The 20,028-nt window shown below is 40.6% G+C and overlaps 1 protein-coding gene across 1 annotated transcript in view; it reads right to left on the bottom strand.

Moving 5' to 3' along the window:
* Nucleotides 1-893: 893 nt before the first annotated feature.
* Nucleotides 894-20,028, bottom strand: part of cUnh18orf54 (chromosome Un C18orf54 homolog) — a 36,796-nt gene continuing 17,661 nt past the window's right edge. The window contains exons 5-15 of the mRNA XM_084325941.1: nt 14,464-14,650; nt 13,716-13,806; nt 13,438-13,618; nt 12,641-12,756; nt 10,352-10,442; nt 8,888-9,031; nt 7,020-7,185; nt 6,738-6,795; nt 4,632-4,754; nt 3,524-3,588; nt 894-1,954 (exon numbers count right to left, since the gene is read on the bottom strand). Of these exons, the coding sequence (XP_084182067.1) occupies nt 1,720-1,954; nt 3,524-3,588; nt 4,632-4,754; nt 6,738-6,795; nt 7,020-7,185; nt 8,888-9,031; nt 10,352-10,442; nt 12,641-12,756; nt 13,438-13,618; nt 13,716-13,806; nt 14,464-14,650 (1,457 nt within the window). The 3' untranslated portion in view covers nt 894-1,719. The remainder of the gene's footprint in view (nt 1,955-3,523; nt 3,589-4,631; nt 4,755-6,737; nt 6,796-7,019; nt 7,186-8,887; nt 9,032-10,351; nt 10,443-12,640; nt 12,757-13,437; nt 13,619-13,715; nt 13,807-14,463; nt 14,651-20,028) is intronic.

Here is a 20,028-nt window from a genome sequence, read left to right as displayed (position 1 = left end):
GACCTTCTTGCTGTGAGGTAACAGTTCTAACCACTGAACCCAGGACCTTCTTGCTGTGAGGTAACAGTATTAACCACTGAACCCAGGACCTTCTTGCTGTGAGGTAACAGTTCTAACCACTGCGCCACATTACACTTTTTAGAGCCAGAATGCCATACCATGACGACATCACAGCTCTACTCAATACCATGACGACATCACAGCTCTACTCAATACCATGACGACATCACAGCTCTACTCAATACCATGACGACATCACAGCTCTACTCAATACCATGACGACATCACAGCTCTACTCAATACCATGACGACATCACAGCTCTACTCAATACCATGACGACATCACAGCTCTACTCAATACCACAGTGACATCACAGCTCTACTCAATACCATTGTGACATCATAGCTCTACTCAATACCACAGTGACATCACAGCTCTACTCAATACCATGGTGACATCATCACAGCTCTACTCAATACCATGACATCACAGCTCTACCCAATACCATGGTGACATCATCACAGCTCTACTCAATACCATGGTGACATCATCACAGCTCTACTCAATACCATGGTGACATCATCACAGCTCCCAGCTCTACTCAATACCATGGTGACATCATCACAGCTCAACAGTGTTGAAATGGCAATAAAGTGTATATCTATCTATCTATCTATCTATCTATCTATCTATCTATCTATCTATCTATCTATCTATCTATCTACTCAATACCATGGTGATGTCATCACAGCTCTATCTCAATAAAGTGAACATCTCTGCTGCAATGCACATCTCCAAGGGAACGGCTCACCCTAAAGGTTTGTGTTGGTATGGCAAGCCTTACATTTATGTGGAAAGATTCCCCTACATGGGATCAGTCAATGAGCCCAAAAGAGAACATCTGGTTTGGCAGGATAACTTACAAGTGTGTTGAACCTTAACGGTACAAACAACAAGAAGAGTACCATCACTTTTACTGAACAGTAGAGACTTAGACCATCACTTTTAATTAACTTAGTTCTGTATGTAATTGTAACAGATGGATCTTAGTCCTAAGAAGTGTCTGGGAATCCCAAAATAGGATAGAAGATGAAAACAAGGTGTCAAATATATATGAAAGGTTATCATTACACGCTAAATGTCAAACAGTGTAAAGAAACTATCACACAAATGCTTAAGGCACTGGATTTTTTTTTGTGCTTCTCACTGATTTGGCACCTCTTTTTAACAGTTGACATGTGTTATTCCTGAATCCCAGCACAGTTTTGCCAATATATATATATATAAGGTAGTGCTATTTTTTCATCTAGATAATTTTTTGGAGCTGTAATTAACATAACACAAGGATTCAATGTCCCTGATGGCCTTAGCAAACACATTTACTCAAACTAAATGAATGAGTTTTTGGACGTGTGTGAGATTATGTGCAAAATAAATCGCTTCTGTTATTTCTTAGATAATAAATACATTTCAGTGAATACACTATAGATCCTCAGATGGGTTAATAACCAGAGGATGTAGAGGAGAGCATCATATAGTCATATAGATGAAGACCTCCTGGTTAAACACTGAAGAACATCATACAGATGAAGACCTCCTGGTTAAACACTGAAGAACATCATACAGATGAAGACCTCCTGGTTAAACACTGACAAAGACGATCCTTCTCCTGAGGTGCTTCTCCTACGAGTTCTCCTCGTCTTCTTAGGATTATCATTTTATTTCCCATCTCTCCGTCTCTCCTTGTCTTTAGGTTCTTCCACCAGAGTCTTCCGTCTCTCCTTGTCTTTAGGTTCTTCCACCAGAGTCTTCCGTCTCTCCTTGTCTTTAGGTTCTTCCACCAGAGTCTTCAGTCTCTCCTTGTCTTTAGGTTCTTCCACCAGAGTCTTCCGTCTCTCCTTGTCTTTAGGTTCTTCCACCAGAGTCTTCAGTCTCTCGAGGTGATGAAGGGCCCTGCGGAAACAATGCTTCAGTTCAGTTCTTCATCCTTCAGGGGAAATTTGATTTGCAGACACATAGACCTCAGCATGTAACAGAGGTTCATATACTAGTGGTTCATATACAGTATACCAGTGGTTTATATATATACAAACCAGTGGTTCATATATTAGTGGTTTATATATACCAGTTGTTTATACACCAGTGGCTATGGTTAGCAGTGAGAAGGTTTTATGGGTTATAGTTAGCAGTGAGAAGGTCTTCTGGGTTGTGGTTAGCAGTGAGAAGGTTTTATGGGTTTTGTTTAGTAGTGAGAAGGTCTTCTGGGTTTTGTTTAGTAGTGAGAAGGTCTTCTGGGTTTTGTTTAGTAGTGAGAAGGTCTTCTGGGTTTTGTTTAGTAGTGAGAAGGTCTTCTGGGTTTTGTTTAGTAGTGAGAAGGTCTTCTGGGTTTTGGTTAGCAGTGAGAAGGTCTTCTGGGTTTTGGTTAGCAGTGAGAAGGTCTTCTGGGTTTTGGTTAGCAGTGAGAAGGTCTTCTGGGTTTTGTTTAGCAGTGAGAAGGTCTTCTGGGTTTTGTTTAGTAGTGAGAAGGTCTTCTGGGTTTTGTTTAGCAGTGAGAACGTCTTCGGGGTTGTGGTTAGTAGTGAGAAGGTTTTATGGGTTTTGTTTAGCAGTGAGAAGGACTTCTGGGTTGTGGTTAGCAGTGAGAAGGTTTTATGGGTTGTAGTGAGAAGGTTTTCTGGGTTTTGGTTAGCAGTGGGAAGGTTTTATGGGTGCATCCCTAGCTAGTACCATCATGTTCAAATAGATACACCTGGATACTGTGTAGCAGAGTGGCCTATTGGCAGTCTAATTGCCATATAGGTCCTCAGCTGAGTTGATTGCAGAGAGTGACGCAGAGCAAAGTGGAGCAGAGCAGGAGAGAGGAGTAAAGTGAGAGCAAGGGAAATATGGAGACGGAAAACGCGAGTTAAGAAGGCAAAGAACAAGTCGATTTGGAGGGAACGGTGACAGACTCATCATATATCCTGTGGCCTACAACATGGCCGATCAAAGAGAGTATCACCTGTAAAGAGAGGACACCAGTGCTAGCAAGTTAACCCCTTCAATGAACTGTCTCTTAAAAACCCCAACTATCCCGGACTTGACCACCTTTACTCAAGATCTCCAGTGTCCCTGTTCTCCCAGCTTCCCCTACAAATCTCCAAGCTCTCCTCAGCCACCACTTCAGCCTACCCCAGCCTGCTACCCCCCCCCCCCCCACACACACACACACACTCACTGAGCACACACACAATCTGGACTGTTGGTTTTGTTTAACTTGCTATTTTGCACTTGTTTTTGTGTGTTATTGAATACAGGAGCATATATCATTTCACTAAATACTGTTTTCCTGCCTCTTATTCAAACCCTTATCACAAGCTCATTTGTTGTAGTGGAGGTTACTAGAGTTAACCGGTATTGGACAGTAAGCTTTATTTGGCTTATATCATTTGTTGAGGTTGTCTGGCGCCCAAAGCAGAATTATAATTTTTTAAATATTTGATTATATTGGGCTGACCACCGCTACAACTGGCTCGAGGGTACCTTTGTAAACACTGTTCGCCTGGAGCTGACTCCAAGTCCTCCACTTCACGATGAACCTCAGACGTCTGCAACACAAAATACAAGAAACCAGTCATTTTCAGAGGTTTGATTGATTGATTGAAAACTTTATTTAACAGATTGCAGAATGGGTACAATACAGTACGGCTCAATACACACAATTGTTAAGGGGATGCAGACCAGAGAAAGACTTTCGTCTTGTTTACATCAGGGTCCCCCATTTTCAATTCATAATGACATTTATGACATACACAACATACAGATATACAGATATAATAATCTAATCTAATCATCTAATCTAATCATGACATTTATGACATACATGACATACAGATATACAGTACTGTTACATTTGTGACATACAAGATATGAAAATATACAGTACTGTTAAACAGAGATCATAACAGTAAATATATACATACGAGGGGGAGGAAAGACATTAGGAGGGGGTGGGTGGGTGGGAGGGTGGTTCAGACATTTACGGGGGCCAGTTTCGAATTGCAGCCTCCCCTAGGTGCTCTTTGAGAGCGGTTTTGAAGGTGGGTAGTGGTTCACATTTTGTATCTTGTAGACCAGGCCCATTGCAAGTTGCTGTACTCTGTCGTCTACTCTGAGCCATCCTAGGTTGTCAAAATGGGCAGGGGTGAGGTGGGTTCTAGGAGTCAGGTCAAGCAGTAGTCTGACCAGTTTGTTTTGTGATGTTGGTGACTGGCAATGTCTGTCCATCAGTCAGTCAGTCAGTCACACTTTGTCTGAGACCTGTTCAATGATTGATCTATGTGTGAGAATGCTTCACATCTATGGCACTGTGAGGACATCTTGTCTGATAGGCAGGACAACTGAAAAGACATCGTTCTGTTGCATTATTTTAGAGCTGGTACTGATCCAGTAGACATGCAGGTGGTGTGTGTGTGTGTGTGTGTGTGTGTGTGTGTGTGTGTGTGTGTGTGTGTGTGTGTGTGTGTGTGTGTGTGTGTGTGTGTGTGTGTGTGTGTGTGTGTGTGTGTGTGTGTGTGTGTGTGTGTGTGTGTGTGTGTGTGTGTGTGTGTGTGTGTGTGTGTGTGTGTGTGTGTGTGTTGGATCTGGGTACCGATCTGGGCTGTGGGTCCACCTCCACCTCCATGGCCTGGAGACTGAACAGCATCTGTTTCAGGGCCTCCACAGGACCAGGGTGTTTCCTGCTGCTGCCGCCCCAGGGAAAGGCACCGCAGGCCTGGGAGACACAACGGAGAGGTTGCACAGATAAGATAATGATGACATGTCTAATCTATTGTGATCCGTGTTCTTCTTGCTTACCTTTGCATTGTGGACTTTTGTCTCTTATTTTTCTTTACTAAGCATTTGTTGAAATTTGTATTTTTAATTACGACCCCTCCACCCCATTTAAGTATTGAGAGGGGACCCTATTAACTGTTACACCACTGAACGGCATGCTGGGTACAGGTAGCTAGCTAGCCAGGTAGCATAACAGCCTGTTAACAGCTGGGAGAACAGAAAAGAAAGACAAAGAAAGAGAGACCGGAGATGTTACATGGTAGCAACGTTTTGTACATTTGCCATGTTGTTTCACTAAAGCTCACGCATTTCAAGCATCAGTGACGTCACTTTTGGAATGAATGCTTTACATTTGCATGCTCCACTAGCAGCAACTGCAACGTGCTTCACAGCAGTAACAACAGACATAGAATGAGCATAAAATAGACAGAATAAAAGCTGTGCAGAGATTAAAACAACAATAAAATAGACCTTATTTACAATATAATAATCACAGTGTGGATGTAGTGTGTGTGTCAGAATGTATTAAAAGGCTAAGGTGAAGAGATACATAATCAATGGGGTTAATAACCTGGTCTATCTCCACCTTCAAATCCAGACTCAAAACCTACCTGTTCTCCCTAGCATTCAACCTTCCCTACCCATAAGCACCCTCCTCCAACCTACCACCCCCCGTTTCCCCTGCCCTACCTGTGACTGCAACTTGTTACTGTTCGCGGACGACTCAGCCCTGCTGGTCTCTGACAAGAACAAGTTACAGGTTGAAAAAAAAACCTCAGCTCTGAACTCGGCAGAATCTGCACCTGGCTCGCTGATAACAAACTATCATTACACATGGGCAAAACAGAGTCCATTCTCTTCAAATAACAAACTCAGCAAGGCCAACGGCTTCTCAGTTACAGTGGGTGACAATATTGTCACAAGGAAAGATGAAATTACATACCTAGGTTCCATCCTAGAGGCAAATCCTTCCTGTGACAAAATGGCATCCAATGTAATAAAAAAAGTCAACCAACAAACCGGATCTCCTCTCTGGTCAACAAGAATACCCTGAAGACTCTGGCAGGAGCACTCATTCAAGGGTACTACGACTATGCTTGCACCTCATGGTACCAAAGCACCTCAAAGGCCCTAAAACCATCACAAAACAAACTGGTCAGACTACTGCTTGACCTTCAGAGGTCTCTGAATGGCAGCGGGCTGCTCTGAGGAGGAGGCTCCATTGGGGAAGAGTGAACCAATTATCCGACGTTGAAACACATCTGCTGGGGCGCCAGGGTGGCGCACCACGTACAGCGCTGCAGTGCAACGCGGCCGTCCCGGGTTCGACTCCCGGACCCGGTGACCTTCCCCGAATGTCCTCCCCCCTCTATCTCCCATACTTCCTCTCTCTCTACCGGACTGCCCGGTGGCAAAAACCAATAAAATATCTACCAAAAACATCCCAAACATTTTATAAAAAGAGAAACACATTTGCTTCTACTGAGACGGATGATCTAACTCCTCAGGATGAATGGCTTCTCCTTCTGCAGGAACCCGACACGTCTCTCCACGACGCCGACTGGATGGTAACAGCTTTGATCCAAATTCACATTAATTCGCTCACTACGTTCACACACTGACGGCGGAGGCGACCGCGCAAGGTGCCGACCTGCTCATCGGGAGCAGTTAGGGGGTTAAGTGTCTCGCTCAAGGACACTTTAACTCGCTGCCGGGAGGAGCGGGAATCGAACCGGGAACCTTTCCGATTACCAGACAACTGCTCTACCTACTGTCACCCATGATGCCACCATGAACAATGGAATGGAAAGGGTTACGGAAGATGCCGACGGTCAGCATCACACTCAGAATAACACCGGTATGATTCTTTAATAGAACCAATACAACGTTTCTAAGAGAAGAAGAGAAGAAAGCCACAGACCTCTTGTCTTCCATCCGTCAGTGTCTCTCCTGCTCCCCCTACTGGAACAGGTGATTTACTGCAGGGGAAGTAAATTCAATTCAATTCAACGAGCACTTCATCTTGAAGGATCATTGAGAATCCTCTCTCTGAGCAAGCTCTCGTTTACAATGACGTCGAGGAATATACAGCACATAATAAATACAAACACAGTGTAGAAACAGAAAAGTCAATCAATTAAACATTTAAATGAATAAACATTATTATTATTTTTTTTAAAGACTGTGGTGCAGACTGACTCACAACGTGACGGGCGGGGCGTCCCAGGAGCGCTCAGCATCCAGTAGGTCCTCAGTGCTCCCCGGGCTGACAGGGTCATTATCTGGCACGGGGCCAGCAGCCATAGCTTCCTCAGTGTACCGTATAGGACCATTATTTGGCGCGGGGCTTGCAGGCTTGTTACAGGGAACTGTCAGGATAAAGGAAACACAAACAAAAGTTTTTTTATTAATATGATCCACTACAGGGGCGGTTAGGTGGTCGAGCGGAGATTGCGTTCGTCACCAGCCCCGGAGCTGTGAGCTTGGTTCGCCTGTTCGAATCCAGCTCACAGCTCCGGGGTTGTCACCAGCTTGGCTGGCCGTCTGCACTGATACAATTGGCTGTATCAGAGGGTGGGAGAAGCTGGCGGGGTGGGTCCGGGTCGTTGTAAACAGCGACTCCTACAGTTCGGTCGGGGCGCCTGCTAAGCGCGGATTGGACGTGAGGGGGATAGTGTGGTCCTCCCACACGCTACGCCCTCTCAATGAGAATCCGCGCTGCCAGGTGAAAAGAAGCGGTGATTGGCTGGACGTGTGTCGGAGGAAGCACGTGGTAGCCTCCACTCTCCCAAATGATCTGACTGTGGGGGGTAAAGCGCAGCGACCAGGAAGGGACTGGGAATTGGCATACGACTAACATTGGGATGGGAGAAAATCGGAGGAAAATGGAGGGGGAAAAAGACCAATAATAAAAAAAAAAAAAAAAATATGATCCACTACGAGTCAATCAATCAAAACACCATTCACAGCCATTCAATGGACATAGGATGAATTTTTATGTACTTATATTGTCGGCCTAAACAACGGCAGGAAAGTGCTCTCCACATAAATGAAGTTGCGATACGTTTGCACTCTAGAGATGTGAGGTTGTCACGGTAACCCGTAGAGCTAGTGTGTGACACGTTTGGTATTGATGGATTCCTTTGCAATCTCATGTCAGTGGCTTCATGGTAGCTTAAAGCTTAGTGCCCCAGGGTCTATTAAAACTAGAAGAAACAAGGTTCTCATTGAAAGGATCTCTAGTAGGGATGTCCGATATTGGCATTAAAATGTAATATTGGGAATGATCGGTTTAAAAAAAAAAAATGTAAAAACTTTTTTTTAACATTTATTTAACCTTTACTTACCCAGGCAAGCAAGTAAGAACAATTCTTATTTTATGTATTGTCAAAAGTATGCATAATGTTGTGTTAATTCCACGACAAGAGATATGTAATGTTAATTACCTGAAATTATTCCGTTTTTTTGGGGGGGGGGAAACCCTGCATACATCGGTATCGGTTGATATCGGTATCGAAAATTAAGAGTTGGACAATATCGGTATATCGGATATCGGTAAAAAAGCCAATATCGAACATCCCTAGTCTCTAGTCAAATTTCAGAGAACTTGGAGAGCCTTTATCAGCCGTGCAGACCCTGATCCTGGGCCTGGGATACAGCCCCCCCCCCCCCCCCCCCTTTGTCTGTTCGTACTGTAGTAATGTACTGTAGTGTGGGGGACAATAATGGACAATAGAATTCACATTCACATTCTGTCACATCCATGTTCAATGTTATGCACAGGGTGTGGTTAGAGGGCATTGATGTTATGTAGTCACACTGGGTTGACGTGGTGATGACGTATTATATTGTATAAGGAAGGGGAAGTAAACATTGCACTTCACATGTATTGCATCTAACAACCGTCTGGCAGTCCGTTTGTTCCGCAATCCTACGGTAGTGTTATTTGTTCATTTGTGATTTTTTTTTTCATGCTCAATGTTGTTTTCCCTTTTCATATTTTGGGGATGTGGGTGTCCTGGGATTGGGGGGAATTATTATTTTTTTTGCCTGGTCCCGGAATCCATTGACGATTAGCAGGGTCCCTCAAGGCAAAGTCCTCTCCTCCTCTGCCGTCCCCTCCTACTCCTCCTCCTCCTCCTCTTCTTCCCAGACACAGAGACGAAGAGCTCAGAACCCGCTCAGCTGTCTGAATCAAACTCTCGATCTTATCGTCTGAGGAAGAAAACACAATAAGACGTGATCACTGCTGAAGACGTATGAAGGAATCAAACACAATAAGAACCACTGCTGAAGACGTATGAAGGAATCAAACACAATAAGAACCACTGCTGAAGACGTATGGAGGAATCAAACACAATAAGAACCACTGCTGAAGACGTATGAAGGAATCAACAAACGACCAAACTGATGCACTAAAGAATATCAACTGTGATATTATTCACTGTAAGGGTTGAAATGGTTTTAAAACGAAAGAGAAAAGAATATCACCTAAGGGTTTTCACTATGGATGTCCGATATTATCGGCCTACCGATATTGGCATTCAAATGTGATATCGGAAAATATCTGTATCGGTTTTCAAAAAAAAAATAAGATTTTACCCAGGCAAGCAAGTAAGAACAAATTCTGATTTTATTTATTGTCAAAAGTATGCATAATGTTGTGCTAATTCCACAACAAGAGATATGTAATGTTAATTACCTGAAATTATTCCGTTTTTTTGGGGGGGAAACCCTGCATATATCGGTATCGGTTGATATCGGTATCGGAAATTAAGAGCTGGACAATATCGGTATATCGGTATCTGTAAAAAAGCCAATATCGAGCATCCCTAGTTTTCACTGCCGATCACAGTCTCATAAAGGAACTCCAACATTTTTGGGAAACACTTATTTGCCATCTTCCCCAAAGTCAGACAGGAAGACCCAATCAGTTCCACCTGTGTGTCCAGCAGCCCCAGAGACCCAATCAGTTCCACCTGTGTGTCCAGCAGCCCCAGAGACCCAATCAGTTCCACCTGTGTGTCCAGCAGCCCCAGAGACCCAATCAGTTCCACCTGTGTGTCCAGCAGCCCCAGAGACCCAATCAGTTCCACCTGTGTGTCCAGCAGCCCCAGAGACCCAATCAGTTCCACCTGTGTGTCCAGCAGCCCCAGAGACCCAATCAGTTCCACCTGTGTGTCCAGCAGCCCCAGAGACCCGATCAGTTCCACCTCTGCGTCCAGCGGCCCCAGAGACCCGATCAGTTCCACCTCTGCGTCCAGCGGCCCCAGAGAGAGGTGCATGCTGGACCCGGTTAGAGGAAAAAAAACACCTCACCCGGAGTCTTAAGCCAGTCTAGTGGTCCGTATCCGTTTCCATTCATTTGCGCTAAGCTAGGCTAGCTTGCAGCCAGGATAGCTTTCTACTGAACGCGCAGAGAGAGGAAACTGGTATCCATCTTCTTGTCTGACTCTGGAGAGAAGACGGCGAGTGCATTTCCCATAATGTCGGCGTGTTCCTTTAAGTGTAGAATTGCAGGAAGAAGGTACTGACCTTTGAACCTGCTGCTGTCCAGCTCCTGGAGACTTCCCTCCAGAGACATCCTCTCAGCCGCTTGCTCTCTGGAGAAGTCCCGCTCATCTTCCTGAGCAACACAAAGATTATATTCCATCATTATATTATGCAGAAACAAGACGAGGGACATTCATTTTTTCTGATTTATTCTAAACAAATTATTATTTTGTATTATTTAATTATTATTGAGTTATTGCACTGCACTGGCAGTTGAACTGCATTGAACTGAACTGAATACAAAGATTAATTGAACTGCACTGGCACTGTTGTTGTTAGTTAAAAACATAATTTTGTATTGTTTTTCTTTTGTTAAACTTAAATCCAAAGGAAAAATGTAAAAAACTGTTGTTGTTTTTGTTCTATTAGTGATTTACACACTTTCTCAATAAAAAAATATTGTATGACAAATTTAAACAGATTTGCACTGCTAATTTGAAGCGTTATGTCCCTGCAATTTACCATTATGGGCAAATAAATCAATCAACATTTTCTGAAAACATTTCTTGTTAAAGGTCCCCTATTGTTCACTATTTGGCCAATTTTACACAATTCCTGTGAGTCTATGGAACACATCTGCAAGGTTTTTTTTCAATAAAATTCATGGTTTTGTATTTTTAATCAAGTACTTTAGTGCACCACTTTCTCCCCTTCCAAAGTACAAGCTGTTTTTGGCTGGGCTCCGCCCATACTCGCAATGCGCTTTGATTGACAGTCACCCACCTGCACTGGCAGATACGCTAGGATGGAGGAACCTTTTCAAAGCGCACACACACCCGCTCCGTCTCTATAATGACTCATGTAGGATCTATAACACTCTGAAAGATGTGTTAAATAATGACTCATGTAGGATCTATAACACTCTGAAACATGTGTTAAATAATGACTCATGTAGGATCTCATAACACTCTGAAACATGTGTTAAATAATGACTCATGTAGGATCTATAACACTCTGAAACATGTGTTAAATAATGACTCATGTAGGATCTATAACACTCTGAAACATGTGTTAAATAATGACTCATGTAGGATCTCATAACACTCTGAAACATGTGTTAAATAATGACTCATGTAGGATCTATAACACTCTGAAACATGTGTTAAATAATGACTCATGTAGGATCTATAACACTCTGAAACATGTGTTAAATAATGACTCATGTAGGATCTCATAACACTCTGAAAGATGTGTTAAATAATGACTCATGTAGGATCTCATAACACTCTGAAACATGTGTTAAATAATGACTCATGTAGGATCTATAACACTCTGAAAGATGTGTTAAATAATGACTCATGTAGGATCTCATAACACTCTGAAACATGTGTTAAATAATGACTCATGTAGGATCTCATAACACTCTGAAACATGTGTTAAATAATGACTCATGTAGGATCTATAACACTCTGAAAGATGTGTTAAATAATGACTCATGTAGGATCTCATAACACTCTGAAAGATGTGTTAAATAATGACTCATGTAGGATCTCATAACACTCTGAAACATGTGTTAAATAATGACTCATGTAGGATCTCATAACACTCTGAAACATGTGTTAAATAATGACTCATGTAGGATCTATAACACTCTGAAACATGTGTTAAATAATGACTCATGTAGGATCTATAACACTCTGAAACATGTGTTAAATAATGACTCATGTAGGATCTCATAACACTCTGAAACATGTGTTAAATAATGACTCATGTAGGATCTCATAACACTCTGAAACATGTGTTAAATAATGACTCATGTAGGATCTATAACACTCTGAAACATGTGTTAAATAATGACTCATGTAGGATCTATAACACTCTGAAACATGTGTTAAATAATGACTCATGTAGGATCTATAACACTCTGAAAGATGTGTTAAATAATGACTCATGTAGGATCTATAACACTCTGAAAGATGTGTTAAATAATGACTCATGTAGGATCTATAACAATCGATAATCACACATATAAATGTGAAGAAACACAGCTGGCTTGCACAAGTGAAATGACCAGAACAGAAAATAGAGTTTCTCCAGCTGATAACGTGAAGCCTGTTGATCCAGATGTTGATGTGTTCTCTCCTCCAAGGTCAAGGTCAATGTCAACTTTATTTACATAGCACATTTAAAATCAACTGAAGTTGTACCAAAGTGCTGTACAATACAAAAACAGAAATACTAAAAGAAATAGAAAATACAGTATACACACAAAGTCATAGAACTACAATAAAGTTTTAAAAAGCTGCCAATAAAAACAAGTGAGTCTCCCACCTCGAGGTCCTGTCCTCGTACCTCATGCTGCCGCTCGTCCTCCAGGGAGTCGTCCAGCTCTGTGAGCCAGGAGGGAGCTCTGGGTCTGGGCCACGGTACTCCTGGACCCACAGGATCTAACAGGATCATGGGACAAAGATCTTAACGATGATGGAGCATTTGACTGGGTTGAACCTTTTAGTGTTGTACTAACTATGGGAAACATGTTGTTAACTCTCCCCTGGCCAAGGAGATCTAGAGACAGCGTGTCCTGGTTTTACCATCTCTTTTCTAGCACTAGGTGTTAAGTCAAAGTCACTTATAAAGAGTTTGATCTTTTCTAGCACTAGGTGTTAAGTCAAAGTCACTTATAAAGAGTTTGATCTTTTCTAGCACTAAATGTGTTAGTCAAAGTCACTTATAAAGAGTTTGATCTTTTCTAGCACTAAATGTGTTAGTCAAAGTCACTTATAAAGAGTTTGATCTTTTCTAGCACTAAATGTGTTAGTCAAAGTCACTTATAAAGAGTTTGATCTTTTCTAGCACTAAAGGTGTTAGTCAAAGTCACTAAAAAACTATTTCAACAGCAAAGTCTTTCTAATACTTCTGCAAAGTGCAATTTTTATACACTGGGGCGACAGTGGCTCAGGAGGTAGACGACCTTCCATGCCAACCCTCATTGGGAGTTGGGGGTTAAGTGTTCCCCTGAAACCTCCATGAGCACCCCTGAGGGTCCCCAGAGCCCGCGTTGAGAACCCCTGCCTTAGAGGTACACCTTCCTGGCCTGGTCAGAGTCTCTGAGGTGTGGTGTGGGTTACCTCCGTGTTTACAGGGATCCTCCAGGGAAGCAGCAGAATCACAGTGCTGGAGCCATGCTGGGTACTGGAGGTCCGGGACGCTGGTGAGTCCAGAGAAGTTCATCTCAGACCTCTGGGCGGTGAACCAGCGGGGGTAGTGGAAGGAAGAGACACCCACAGCCCCGGTCCCTCTCTCTGAGACCTGGTTGTAGGGGAAGGGAGAGACAGCTTAGTCTGTTAATGGTGGATAATATTGTGTTAATGGTGGATATGGTTTTTCTTTCATCATACTGCATCACCTTGGAGTTCCTTTGATGTGTAGCTCCAGGACCAACAGTGGAGGATTCTGGATCAAGTCTTGTAGTGGTTTCTCCTACCCTTCCTCTAGACCTGAGTAGAATAGAGTAAAGTAGAGCAGAGTAGCATAGAGTAAGATAGAATAGAGTAGCATAGAGTAAGATAGAATAGAGTAGCATAGAGTAAGATAGAATAGAGTAGCATCGAGTAAGATATAATAGAGTAGCATAGAATAGAGTAGCATAGAATAGAGTAGCATAGAGTAAGATATAATAAAGTAGAGTAGCATAGAGTAAGATATAATAGAGTAGCATAGAATAGAGTAGCATAGAGTAAGATAGAATAAAGTAGCATCGAGTAAGATATAATAGAGTAACATAGAGTAAGATAGAATAGAGTAGAGTAGCATAGAGTAAGATATAATAGAATAGAGTAGCATAGAGTAAGATATAATAAAGTAGAGTAGCATAGAGTAAGATATAATAGAATAGAGTAGCATAGAGTAAGATATAATAGAGTAGAGTAGCATAGAGTAAGATATAATAAAGTAGAGTAGCATAGAGTAAGATATAATAAAGTAGAGTAGCATAGAGTAAGATAGAATAGAGTAGCATAGAGATATAAGATATAATAGAGTAACATAGAGTACAGAAGAGCAGAGAAGAGAAGAGAAGAGTGAACATTATAGGTACTATAAGTCCTCTATTTTTACCAACTCTAAAACATGAATGACATGTTGTTACAAGCAACCTTAGTGGCCTTGAGGTTCTGCCGGTTCTGGTCAGGGCAGCGTGGTGTTGGCAGGCTGTGTGAGAGTAACTCGACCTCTCGGGTCCGTGTCTGGGCCACGAGGAGGACCGGGGCTCAGTGCTCCGGTTCAGCAGGTCCCTGAGGGTCATCTGTCCCAGAGAACAGGTCCCGGACCGTGACACGAGGCCTGGCACACGGAGAAACAAGGAGTGATTGATTGATTGATTGAAAACTTTATTAACAGATTGCAGAATGGGTACAATACAGTACAGCTCAATACACACAATTGTTAAGGGGATGCAGACCAGAGAAAGACTTTCGTCTTGTTTACACCAGGGTCCCCCATTTTCAATTCATCAGGACATATATGACATACATGACATACAGATAGTCAGTACTGCTACATCTATACATTTATGACATACCAGATTTGCAAATACAGTACTGTTTGTGATACAGAAGGAGTCAAGAAAAGGGAGTATATACATTTGACGTAGAAACTGTACATTGGAGGAGGTTGGGTGGGGGGGGTTGGGTACACTGGGATATTGACAACCATACTGGGTAATTTACATTGGAGGTGGGTGGGGGGGGGGGGGGGGGGGGGGGCACATTGTATAAACAAGCAAAACTGTACATTGAGGGGGGGGGGGGGGGGGGGGGACTCTGTACAAACAAACAAAATTGTACATTGGACTATTGACAAGACCATACTAGGTAAATGACTGTACATTGGAGGGGTTTGGGTTAGGATATTTACAGGGGCCAGTGTTGCATTGCAGTCTCCCGTAGGTGTCTCTTGAGAGAGGTTTTGAAAGTGGGTAGTGATCCACATTCCTTTACAGCTTTGGGTAGGGCGTTCCACATTGATGTGGCATAATTGCGAAACGTGTTTAGTCCCTTATTTGAGCCGAATCTGGGTTTAACATGATTCAAACATGAGTCAAACAGGAGTGTCAAATTCAGGGGCCGTCGTCTCAAAAATCAATGTCAAATTTGCCTTAATACATTCTCACCAGCTACTGGACAGACATGTTTAATACATTCAAAGAAATATATGATAGAAACTTTGACCCGGATCCTCTTAAAGCAGTCTTTGGACTTATGCCTGAAATGGGAACTGTAGTGTCCTCTCCTCTCTTAGCTAGATGTTTAATATTGAACTGTAGTGTCTCCTCTCTTAGATAGATGTTTAATATTGAACTGTAGTGTCTCCTCTCTTAGATAGATGTTTAATATTGAACTGTAGTGTCTCCTCCTCTCTTAGATAGATGTTTAATATTGAACTGTAGTGTCTCCTCTCTTAGCTAGATGTTTAATATTGAACTGTAGTGTCTCCTCTCTTAGATAGATGTTTAATATTGAACTGTAGTGTCTCCTCCTCTCTTAGATATATGTTTAATATTGAACTGTATTGTCTCCTCTCTTAGATAGATGTTTAATATTGAACTGTAGTGTCTCCTCCTCTCTTAGATAGATGTTAATATTGAACTGTAGTGTCTCCTCTCTTAGATAGATGTTAATATTGAACTGTAGTGTCTCCTCTCTTAGATAGATGTTTAATATTGAACTGTAGTGTCTCCTCTCTTAGCTAGATGCTTAATATTGAACTGTATTGTCTCCTCTCTTAGATAGATGTTTAATATTGAACTGTAGTGTCTCCTCCTCTCTTAGATAGATGTTTAATATTGAACTGTAGTGTCTCCTCTCTTAGATAGATGTTTAATATTGAACTGTAGTGTCTCCTCCTCTCTTAGATAGATGTTAATATTGAACTGTAGTGTCTCTTCTCTTAGATATATGTTAATATTGAACTGTAGTGTCTCCTCTCTTAGATAGATGTTTAATATTGAACTGTAGTGTCTCCTCCTCTCTTAGATAGATGTTTAATATTGAACTGTAGTGTCTCCTCTCTTAGATAGATGTTTAATATTGAACTGTAGTGTCTCCTCTCTTAGATAGATGTTTAATATTGAACTGTAGTGTCTCCTCTCTTAGATAGATGTTTAATATTGAACTGTAGTGTCTCCTCTCTTAGATAGATGTTTAATATTGAACTGTAGTGTCTCCTCTCTTAGATAGATGTTTAATATTGAACTGTAGTGTCTCCTCTCTTAGATAGATGTTTAATATTGAACTGTAGTGTCTCCTCTCTTAGATAGATGTTTAATATTGAACTGTAGTGTCTCCTCTCTTAAATAAATGTTTAATATTGAACTGTAGTGTCTCCTCTCTTAGATAGATGTTTAATATTGAACTGTAGTGTCTCCTCTCTTAGCTAGATGCTTAATATTGAACTGTAGTGTCTCCTCTCTTAGATAGATGTTTAATATTGAACTGTAGTGTCTCCTCTCTTAGATAGATGTTTAATATTGAACTGTAGTGTCTCCTCTCTTAGATAGATGTTTAATATTGAACTGTAGTGTCTCCTCTCTTAGATAGATGTTAATATTGAACTGTAGTGTCTCCTCTCTTAGATAGATGTTAATATTGAACTGTAGTGTCTCCTCTCTTAGATAGATGTTTAATATTGAACTGTAGTGTCTCCTCTCTTAGATAGATGTTAATATTGAACTGTAGTGTCTCCTCTCTTAGATAGATGTTTAATATTGAACTGTAGTGTCTCCTCTCTTAGATAGATGTTAATATTGAACTGTAGTGTCTCCTCCTCTCTTAGCTAGATGTTAATATTGAACTGTAGTGTCTCCTCTCTTAGATAGATGTTTAATATTGAACTGTAGTGTCTCCTCTCTTAGATAGATGTTTAATATTGAACTGTAGTGTCTCCTCTCTTAAATAGATGTTTAATATTGAACTGTTAGTGTCTCCTCTCTTAGATAGATGTTTAATATTGAACTGTAGTGTCTCCTCTCTTAGCTAGATGTTTAATATTGAACTGTAGTGTCTCCTCCTCTCTTAGATAGATGTTTAATATTGAACTGTAGTGTCTCTCTCTTAGATAGATGTTTAATATTGAACTGTAGTGTCTCCTCTCTTAGATAGATGTTTAATATTGAACTGTAGTGTCTCCTCTCTTAGATAGATGTTTAATATTGAACTGTAGTGTCTCCTCTCTTAGATAGATGTTAATATTGAACTGTAGTGTCTCCTCCTCTCTTAGCTAGATGTTAATATTGAACTGTAGTGTCTCCTCTCTTAGATAGATGTTTAATATTGAACTGTAGTGTCTCCTCTCTTAGATAGATGTTTAATATTGAACTGTAGTGTCTCCTCTCTTAAATAGATGTTTAATATTGAACTGTAGTGTCTCCTCTCTTAGATAGATGTTTAATATTGAACTGTAGTGTCTCCTCTCTTAGCTAGATGTTTAATATTGAACTGTAGTGTCTCCTCCTCTCTTAGATAGATGTTTAATATTGAACTGTAGTGTCTCCTCTCTTAGATAGATGTTTAATATTGAACTGTAGTGTCTCCTCTCTTAGATAGATGTTTAATATTGAACTGTAGTGTCTCCTCTCTTAGCTAGATGCTTAATATTGAACTGTAGTGTCTCCTCTCTTAGATAGATGTTTAATATTGAACTGTAGTGTCTCCTCTCTTAGATAGATGTTTAATATTGAACTGTAGTGTCTCCTCTTCTCTTAGATAGATGTTTAATATTGAACTGTAGTGTCTCCTCTCTTAGATAGATGTTTAATATTGAACTGTAGTGTCTCCTCTCTTAGATAGATGTTTAATATTGAACTGTAGTGTCTCCTCTCTTAGATAGATGTTAATATTGAACTGTAGTGTCTCCTCTCTTAGATAGATGTTTAATATTGAACTGTAGTGTCTCCTCTCTTAGATATATGTTTAATATTGAACTGTAGTGTCTCCTCCTCTCTTAGCTAGATGTTTAATATTGAACTGTAGTGTCTCCTCTCGTAGATAGATGTTAATATTGAACTGTAGTGTCTCCTCTCTTAGATAGATGTTTAATATTGAACTGTAGTGTCTCCTCCTCTCTTAGCTAGATGTTAATATTGAACTGTAGTGTCTCTTCTCTTAGATAGATGTTTAATATTGAACTGTAGTGTCTCCTCCTCTCTTAGATAGATGTTTAATATTGAACTGTAGTGTCTCCTCTCTTAGATAGATGTTTAATATTGAACTGTAGTGTCTCCTCCTCTCTTAGATAGATGTTAATATTGAACTGTAGTGTCTCTTCTCTTAGATATATGTTAATATTGAACTGTAGTGTCTCCTCTCTTAGATAGATGTTTAATATTGAACTGTAGTGTCTCCTCCTCTCTTAGATAGATGTTTAATATTGAACTGTAGTGTCTCCTCTCTTAGATAGATGTTTAATATTGAACTGTAGTGTCTCCTCTCTTAGATAGATGTTTAATATTGAACTGTAGTGTCTCCTCTCTTAGATAGATGTTTAATATTGAACTGTAGTGTCTCCTCTCTTAGATAGATGTTAATATTGAACTGTAGTGTCTCCTCTCTTAGATAGATGTTTCAATATTGAACTGTAGTGTCTCCTCTCTTAGATAGATGTTTAATATTGAACTGTAGTGTCTCCTCTCTCTTAGATAGATGTTTAATATTGAACTGTAGTGTCTCCTCTCTTAAATAAATGTTTAATATTGAACTGTAGTGTCTCCTCTCTTAGATAGATGTTTAATATTGAACTGTAGTGTCTCCTCTCTTAGCTAGATGCTTAATATTGAACTGTAGTGTCTCCTCTCTTAGATAGATGTTTAATATTGAACTGTAGTGTCTCCTCTCTTAGATAGATGTTTAATATTGAACTGTAGTGTCTCCTCTCTTAGATAGATGTTTAATATTGAACTGTAGTGTCTCCTCTCTTAGATAGATGTTAATATTGAACTGTAGTGTCTCCTCTCTTAGATAGATGTTAATATTGAACTGTAGTGTCTCCTCTCTTAGATAGATGTTTAATATTGAACTGTAGTGTCTCCTCTCTTAGATAGATGTTAATATTGAACTGTAGTGTCTCCTCTCTTAGATAGATGTTTAATATTGAACTGTAGTGTCTCCTCTCTTAGATAGATGTTAATATTGAACTGTAGTGTCTCCTCCTCTCTTAGCTAGATGTTAATATTGAACTGTAGTGTCTCCTCTCTTAGATAGATGTTTAATATTGAACTGTAGTGTCTCCTCTCTTAGATAGATGTTTAATATTGAACTGTAGTGTCTCCTCTCTTAAATAGATGTTTAATATTGAACTGTAGTGTCTCCTCTCTTAGATAGATGTTTAATATTGAACTGTAGTGTCTCCTCTCTTAGCTAGATGTTTAATATTGAACTGTAGTGTCTCCTCCTCTCTTAGATAGATGTTTAATATTGAACTGTAGTGTCTCCTCTCTTAGATAGATGTTTAATATTGAACTGTAGTGTCTCCTCTCTTAGATAGATGTTTAATATTGAACTGTAGTGTCTCCTCTCTTAGATAGATGTTTAATATTGAACTGTAGTGTCTCCTCTCTTAGATAGATGTTAATATTGAACTGTAGTGTCTCCTCCTCTCTTAGCTAGATGTTAATATTGAACTGTAGTGTCTCCTCTCTTAGATAGATGTTTAATATTGAACTGTAG

This window comes from Notolepis coatsorum (assembly GCF_963971535.1).
Source record: "Notolepis coatsorum genome assembly, chromosome: 12".
Taxonomy (NCBI): Eukaryota; Metazoa; Chordata; class Actinopteri; order Aulopiformes; family Paralepididae; genus Notolepis; species Notolepis coatsorum.
This window is presented reverse-complemented; position numbering and strand designations above follow the sequence as displayed.